The sequence below is a fragment of the Perognathus longimembris genome, chromosome 5 (genome assembly GCF_023159225.1).
Source record: "Perognathus longimembris pacificus isolate PPM17 chromosome 5, ASM2315922v1, whole genome shotgun sequence".
Taxonomy (NCBI): domain Eukaryota; kingdom Metazoa; phylum Chordata; class Mammalia; order Rodentia; family Heteromyidae; genus Perognathus; species Perognathus longimembris.
Genome location: NC_063165.1, coordinates 1,505,289 through 1,513,410, shown reverse-complemented (window position 1 = coordinate 1,513,410; position 8,122 = coordinate 1,505,289). Strand labels below are relative to the sequence as shown.

General features: G+C 52.7%; 1 protein-coding gene across 2 annotated transcripts; it reads right to left on the bottom strand.

Annotated features, from left to right (window-relative positions):
- Window positions 1–5,504: 5,504 nt before the first annotated feature.
- Window positions 5,505–6,200, bottom strand: LOC125351394 (keratin-associated protein 10-3-like). Of its 2 annotated transcripts, none has more exons than XM_048346102.1 (2): window positions 5,872–6,200; window positions 5,505–5,802 (listed from the first exon to the last, which is right to left on the bottom strand). In XM_048346102.1, the coding sequence occupies exons 1-2, from the start codon at window positions 6,198–6,200 to the stop codon at window positions 5,505–5,507; spliced, it is 627 nt and encodes a 208-aa protein (XP_048202059.1). The 2 variants fall into 2 exon arrangements, with proteins under 2 accessions (XP_048202059.1, XP_048202060.1); XM_048346103.1 differs by having other exon boundaries at window positions 5,505–5,832; window positions 5,908–6,200.
- Window positions 6,201–8,122: the final 1,922 nt, after the last annotated feature.

Genomic DNA, 8,122 nt, shown 5'->3' with positions numbered 1-8,122 from the left:
GAAATTTGCTGGCCTACCTACCTAACACGTTGTTGGCTAATCTGCTTTAAAAGAGACCAAAAAAAGGCTTTAGGTTTTGTTGTTGATGTTTGATAAGTTTGGGGATTCACTTAAATTCAAATTACTGTTGGATAAGCTTTTGGTGGACAAAGGAAAGGTTTTGGCTGGTGGGCACCTCCCACCCTCGCCCCAGGTGGTGAGCGTGCCGAATTCCTAAAGGCTGGGTGGGGACTTGGAGGCTCCCGAAAACCCTGCCCCCCACCTGGGAGGTAGCCTTACAAAAAAGATGTCTTGCAGTGAGCCTGAATCTGTGACAAATTTTGTTTCCTAGGAAGAGTTCTTTTGTTTTTTAACTGATCACGTGGTTCTAAAATATGGGCAAAATAATACCATTTTGCCACTGGAATTCCAGTAGACTTACATGGCCAATTCAGAAAGAGAAAATTTTTTCTAAGCACGCTCAAAGCTTGTGCACAACTGTGTTTGTATATGTCTGTCTGTCTGTCTGTGGGTAAAATATGTAAAAATCTAGCTTCATGGTTTAAAAAATTACTTGCCCCCTTTTAACTACTACGTTAACTTGCTTGAGTTTTGTGTTAAACTTTCCTTTGCAGCCTGTAGGTGGAGTTACAGCAAGGAAAAACCCCAGGTTTTAAACCCAAACTGATTGTTTGGGTGCAAGCAAATGTGTCTAAGAAAAACTCCAAAAAGTTCTGATATACAGCATATGGTATAAGTACAATGATGTAAAACCAGTGTGTTATTCTTTATGTTATTCTCTATGCTAAAGGTCAAGTGTACGTCTGTTCATGAAAATTCTTTGATATAGACTAAGATTTTGCTCTTCCAATTTTCTCTCCTATGCTCTCATGAACTCTTTAAGATCAAGGGATCAGTCATTTTATACAAATGTGACTATTAACCTAAATTTTCCTGACCCAAAATTAACATTTTGCTTCAAAGGATACAGATCAACATGTGTGCTAGCTGTGTGGACTGTGGCAGCCCATGACTACAGGAAGCTCCCACAGTCTGATCCCAAAGTGCTTGGTTTCACTACTAATGATTCCTTATTCTCTCTCTCTTGCATTGGAAACTGCTCAAGCAATGTAGGAGTCTTGTGAGGAGTCTTACCCCGGCTCTGCCTGCCCCAAGATTAGAGCTGGGTTCATAACAGTCCTATCATAACAGTTACTCCAGGTTAAAAACATCATAGTTATGTTGGTGGCCACAGGGTTGCCTTGGGGTAGCATTGGTCTTCCCTCTCCATGTCTGAGACTGTCATGGCTGCTACAAAGAGCAGACTTGGTTGGCCTTTAGTCTGTGTGGATTTTGTGACTAGGAAGATGGTTAAAGGCCCAATCCCTCTAAAATCTTTTTAAAGTTGTCACTCTGCTTAAACCAGTAGGACATCAGCCTACAAAAGCCACAGTACTCAGTAAACAACCAGGAAATACTGGGAGATTTCAAATGTCTTTAACCAGTCTGTGTAGAATTTTGCAGGTAACCCAGCAGGAGATGTCGATCTATCCAGAGGATTCCAAGAGATGCCTCCACAGCCTTGCCCAGATCCAACCCATCTCTCCTGCCTGCCTCCACCACACATGACTAATGAAGCCTGCTGATCCAGGATGGAAGACACAGCCACTGCTGAAGCTGAGACTTTTACATTGTCTTGACCCTTTGCCCTCTTGATTATTATTCACTTGTGCTCTCTTCCGCCTGCCAGTAAGGTTAAATGATACAATTTGACTTGATGACACATGGATCTCATTTAGTCTGCTGTTCCCTAAGTGTTATGACAGAACTCTGACAAGTATTTGTTGGTCAATTCTCAACAAGTTAAGGTAAAGCTATTTCTATTGCTCTCCTTGTTGCTTTAATTGGAAACAAAAAGGGCTTTTACGGCTAGAACTCCTTGGATTGCAGTTTGAAGCCAGCCTGGGCAAAAAATCTTTCTGAAACTCCACCTCCCAATTAACAATCAAAGAGCCAGGCAGGAAGCTTGGCTCAAGAGAATCAGCAAAATGCTGAATGTGGCACCGTGACTCAAGTGGTAGAGTGCTAGCCTTGAGAAGAAGTGCTCAGGGACAGTGCCCAGACCCTGAGTTCAAACCCCATAAATGCCAGCAACAAGCACCTAGATCCCTGGGACTCAGCCAGTTCAGGGAACAAGGATCATGGAGACGAGTAAGAGGAGAATGATGGCACATCCTAAATGGAGTAACTTTGTCTCTCCCTTTCAAAATTAATCAGAGCCAGGAGATCAGGAGGAATAGTTGTTTACCCACCCAATGCCCATACCTGTCCATTTTCCTTTTCCTGCCATTTGTATATATGTATATGTATTTATTTTAGCCTCTGACTGGCTACTCCAAACCAGTCCACTATCCCTAAACACAACCTTCAGCTATCCCTCCTTCCTTGTAATTGGCCACAAATTGGTTTATGTTCCAAATGGAACTTTTCTGGCTTATGCCCAGGGTATGTACTCCTATGTCATTCATGTTAACTAGCCCTATGAACTTGTCAGCCTTTTGCCTGACCTTTTCAAAAGTCTCTTTTAACAGGATAACATCCCTCACTGGGGTCACCACCTCGGAACTTGCAGTTCAAGGCCATCATCTTTCCACACTGCTGTGCCCAGAGCAGATCTGGACCCTGGAGGCCCCAGCCCTAGAGACTCCCTGATGTGCCCAAACTACAGGAGGTAGCCAGAGGAAACCATGACACCCTCTGGCCCTGATAACCATTCTCATGGAAATGATGAGGACTTTTACCAACCAAACTGGATGGTACCAGGCCAAATGACGAATCAGGGGCCCCCTGACTACTTTGCCCCCTTTCAGCAGAAAGTAGTTCCAGAAGAGATGACCTCTGCCCGTACTTCCAGCCTGGTGACCTCCTCTGTTATTAATTAAAACAAAAGGGGGTAACAGACCCCATGACCAGTTAAGGACAGCTATGTTTACATTAAATATCTTAAATTTACACTAAAAAAATTAAATCTCCCCAAAACAGTGTGGGAAGGGGCTTAGCATCCGCCTTTCCAATTGGGGAACCAAGCCCAATTTGGATATGGGCATTCGCTCTGGAGAAATCTCTTCTCTTTGTTCTCTCTAGGAAAACAAAGACCATGGTGGATTTCATCCTGCTCTTCCATGGAAATACGGGAAGCCTGCCTGCATACATCAGCAGTGGACCAGCGCCGGCCCTGCTTGCTTCCTGGACTCTGCCTTGGCGTCTCCCATGGCACAATGTTTTGCTGTGGCGATATTGCCTGCAGCTTTGCAAAAGAACTGGAATGGAGTATTACATTGTCGTTTCCCTTTTGTCTCTCCCCTGCTGCTAAACTTAAGGGTTCCCGTTGGAGGGAAATAGGAGTTGAGGGTTTTGACACCTTGCTTCAATGTTTATGATAAAATGTTTACTAACCACATGTGTTGAGCTACCAGCACCTTGACTGCCATGGACCTCCAGAGCCCGAACCTGCTTTTACCGCACCGCCAGAGAAGGGGAGTGCTGCCTGCGTTATCTTGAGTGGCGCAGAAACGGACTAAGAACTCCAATTTTCTCTGGACTGAGGCAAATGGGTGGCCCCTCCACCTGCTCCCCCTTGTGGGAGAGGCCCCACATATGCCTTATGTCCACATTTGCTTTATGTCTACATATGCCTTATGTTTACATCGCCTCCTGCTATTTAAAAAACAGAAGGGGGAGATGTGGGCCACTGCCTGCTGGGGCCGCCTGCCCGCTATCCCCGCCTGCCTTTTCCCAGGTCTGGAACCAGAAAGGGTGGCTCTAACCAGCCCCGCCTCCCGCCTCAGACCGCGTGTGCGCCAAGGTGGCGGCAGGCGGAACCCAGGGGGTGGTCCTGTGGGATGTGACGACCGCCCATAGAGGAAGTCCTGTGACGTCATTGTGATGGGCAGTTCATAATCAGCCTATCGCCATGCCTAGTTAGCCACTCCAAATCCCTCCCCTTCCTGCCGCCATTACTGCTATATAAACCCCGCCCTGAATTAAAATCCTTGGATTTACTCCCTGACGGATCCCCATGCGCCTGGTATCCTGAGTCCTTATTTAAACGTATGGGGGGCTGGGTGGGCGTTATTCGCGACTTGCACCATCCGTGGCTTCTCACACTAGGGCACACCCCAGCATTTCACCCACAGGATGGGAGAAATTGTGCGCAGGCCGAAGGCCCTACAAATAGAGCTATTGTAGAGTGCTAGCCTTGAGGGAAAAGTCCAGGAGCAGTGCCCTGGCACTAAGTTCAACCTCCAGGCTCAGCACTACAAAAAAAAAAGTATTACCATATTAATTAATAAAAAGAAAGGCATCTTGGGCATTTTGATGATCCTGGGGCTTTTTTTCTTAATTCAATGTGTTTATTTAAGGGAAAGCAATCTCAGAAAACTCATATTTTATGAGATAAGACAGAGCATTCTCCCCAAGGCCAAGAGTAGGGCCATAATTTGCTCTCACAGGTCTATCCAGCTTTACACCCGAGTCTCCTACCAGGGCACCAAGATCAGAAGAAATGACAGTGGCCAGGCACGGTGATACACGTCTATAATCCCAGCTACTCCAGAAACACAGTTAGGAGGATCACCATTCAAAACTAACTCAGGGCAAAAACATGAGACTCTATCTGAGAAACAAAGTAAGAACCGGGGTTAAGGGAGTGACTCACATGGAAGAGACCCTGCCCAGAGCTTGTGGGGCCCTGAGTTCTCAGTATGGTGCTCTCCCCCTGTGCCTGTGTGTCAGCTGGGGTCAAGAGGGCTGCATGGAGGCCTGCTGGTGGGGGCCCCCGCCACCCTGAGCGCCCCTGACAGCCCCTGCAGAGGGCCCTGCTCTGGTGCAGGAGACCTGCATGGTCAACTTCCTGCTGGACAAGACTTCTCCCACAGGAACCTCCCTCTTGCTGTAAGCCTGAGCAGCTCCTCTCCGTGTCCTGTGTGTGTGGGGGTGCCTGGCCACCAGGACAGATGGGCCGCTGTGTCTGAAGCCTGAGGCCGCAGCGCCCTGGAGAGGGGTGTCCAGGCGGGGGGGGGGGCACAGGTGCAGAAGATGTCTAGTAGCTCTGGGCCTCCTGGGTCCCTGACAGAGCCGCACCTGCTCCTGCCCACGCCCAAGGAGTGAGCTGGCCTCCCTTGTGACTCATAGGCTGTCATTTGTTCCTAGAAGTAGTGACTGGAGTCCCCCAACTGCTCACACCCCGCGGCCCACAACACAGAGAGGAGGAGACATGGTGATCGGTGAGTTTATTGATGACAGGGGAGGTCATGTGACACAGAACAGAGGGAATGGGAGGGAGGAGAGTGATCCAGAGAGAGAGCAGAGAGAGGAAGGAGGGAGGAAGGGGAGGAAGGAAGGAGAGGTCAGGGAACATAGGAGGCCCAACCACAGAGGTTGCTGCCTAGCTCAGGTCGGACCAAACTAAGGGCCTGTGACGGGGCACAGGCAGGACCTGAGCTCCCGGGCCCGGGCCGTGCCCATCAGCAGCTGCACTTTTGGCCGGAGGAGCCGCTGCAGCAGGCCGGGCGGGAGCAGGCGGGGCGGCACAGCAAGGAGACACAGGAGGCCGCGGGGCGGCAGCAGCTGGGCTGGCAGCAGGGGGTGCAGCCGTAGGAGGCAGGCACCCTGCAGGCCGGCCTGCACAGCAGGGACACGCTAGAGGACGGCTGGCAGGGAGAGCAGGTGCAGCCACAGGGCTGGCAGCAGCCGGAGGAAGCCCCACTGCACACGGGTGTGCAGCACACGGGCCTGCAGCATACGGGCGTGCAGCACACGGGCCTGCAGCATACGGGCGTGCAGCACATGGGCCTGCAGCACATGGGCGTGCAGCACACGGGCGTGCAGCACACGGGCCTGCAGCACACGGGCTTACAGCACATGGGCACACAGCAGGCCTGCTGGCAGGGTGAGCCGGTGCAGCCACAGGGCTGGCAGCTAGACTGCGGGCAGCAGCAGGGCGTGCAGCAGCTGGTGCAGACGGACTGGCAGCAGGGGCTGCACACACAGCTGGCCGGGGAGCAGAGGAGGGTCAGGCTGGGGGCGGGGGCGCAGCTGCAGGACTGGCAGCTAGACTGCGGGCAGCAGCAGGGCTCGCAGCAGCTCTCTGGGCAGTCGTCCACCTGCCAGGAGGTGTTGGTGTAGGCGTCGGAGCAGACGGACATGGTGGAGGCGGCCATGGCGGGCTGGGCTGGGAGGAGGTGTGAGTGTGTGTGTGCGTGTGTGTAAGTGTGTGTGGGTACAGTGGCTGCTGGCTTTTATATCCCTCTAGGGCTGTTGTCCTGGCCCCCAGCTTCCCCTTCCTGCTGGCAAGAGGCTCCTGGCTGTCATTAGCGATGTTTGTTTGCTGGGATGTTGTCCAGCTTGGTCATCCCAGTCAGGTGTCGGTAGATAGATAGCTCTGCTTACCAAATAGCAATCCTCTCTCTCTCTCTCTCTCTCTCTCTCTCTCTCTCTTTCTCTCTCTCTCTCTCTCTTTCTCTCTCTCCCCCTATCTATCATCTATCTATCTACCTAGCTATCACCTGTTCATGCATCTATCCAGTTGCCTGGTCTGGCTCTGTGACTTGTGAGCCCGACTGTGGCACACAGGACATAGCCAGTCAGGACGTGGACTCTGTCCAAAGGACTTGGTGCCAAGGACGTTGCCTGTGGCATCAGCCCTCCCCTGGCCCCCCACCCTAGTGTGCAGGGCAGTGAGCCCCTGCTGACAGGGCCTGGCGGCCAGGGCCATGACTGGACCCCGGCCCTTCCCCTGAGCTCTCAACAGCTTCTCACTCCTAACACCTCCTGAGCCCTGCCCCGTGTCCCCCCCGTCCTTTCTCGGACACCTGTGGCCCTCCTGGCTGCTCAGTCAGCCCTGGCACCGCGAGTCCTTTCTATCCCCACCTGGAACTTGAAAGGCAGCGGAGTAACGTGGACGATCTGCATTGCAAGGGCTTGTTTGCTCCCTCACTCCCCCCATTTCCAGTTCCACCCCAGGGTTTTCTGTTTCCCAGTTCCCAATCCCCTCCCCCACCCACCCCACATCCATTCAGCGATGACGCCCACCCCAGTCCATAAATCAGTGATCCTGATTCTTCAGTTAAAGGACTTCTGCTTATTTCATTTCTATGCACTTCCGCGTGCTGATACAATGCTTGACATGACGTCTGGGTTCCTACATGTATTAACCAGAGGGTGGCTCAGGCCCCCAATCCTAGATCCTCAGGAGGCTGGGATCTGAGGTTCATGTTTCAAACCCAACCCTGGCAAGAAAATCTGTGAGACTCTCATCTCCAGGTAACCACCAGAAAACCGGAAGTGGCGCTGTGGCTTAAAGTGGTAGATTGCTCGCCTTGAGCTGAAGCGCTCAGGGATGGTCCTGACTCCAGGGACGCCTTGAGTCCAAGCCCATGAACATCCACAAAAATTATGCTTAGATTTTTAGGTTTTCAGTTAGAAGTGTGTCTGACATAAGCCTCCGCCTTGCAGACAGGGCCCCTCACCGTGGCGGCCACGTGGCACTTGCCAACGTCCGAAGGAGCCAGGCTAACATCTGAACTGCATTGCCTATCATTCAACATCCAAAGGCGCTGAAGTAGCCATCATGTGATTGAAGCCCAGAGCCCCGAGGTCTCCAGGCCTTGCCCCGATCCCCCGGGGACTGAGACCTGAGCTGGGGCCCAACCACCATTGAAGGCGCAGCTGCCGTGGCCTCTCCACAGGGCACAGGTGCCGCTCCCACAGATGGGCCTAGTCCTAAAGGACCCTGGAAGGGGAGACTTTGGGCTTCTGGGATCCACCCCAGCACCGGGCCCTCCTGAGGCCACTCCAACTCGCACCTGTGTGGAGGCCTCCTGTGGGCCCAGGGCGTGCTGGGTGGGGCTCAGCCATCGAGGGCATCACTGGGCAGCCAGCAGCCTGCCTGAGGCCAGCCAGCTTCCTGGTCAGGGGCCCCTGCTGCCCCACCTGCCACGTACACTGAGGCTGCAGCTCCAGGGCAGGGCAGGGTGGGGCAGGGCAGGGCGGGGTGGGGCGGGGTAGGGCGGGGTGGGGTGGGGTAGGGCAGGCCGGGACGGGGTGGGGTGGGGTAGGCCAGGACGGGGCAGGGCAGGGCAGG

What these genes read in the sequence shown, in the direction of transcription:
- LOC125351394 (XM_048346102.1), bottom strand. Translation starts at nt 6,200, where the DNA reads ATGGCCGCCTCCACCATGTCCGTCTGCTCCGACGCCTACACCAACACC. An exon ending in CCCGTGTGCTGCAGGCCCGT is followed by an intron (nt 5,803 to 5,871) that starts GTGCTGCACGCC and finishes CGTATGCTGCAG; the next exon opens with GCCCGTGTGCTGCACGCCCG.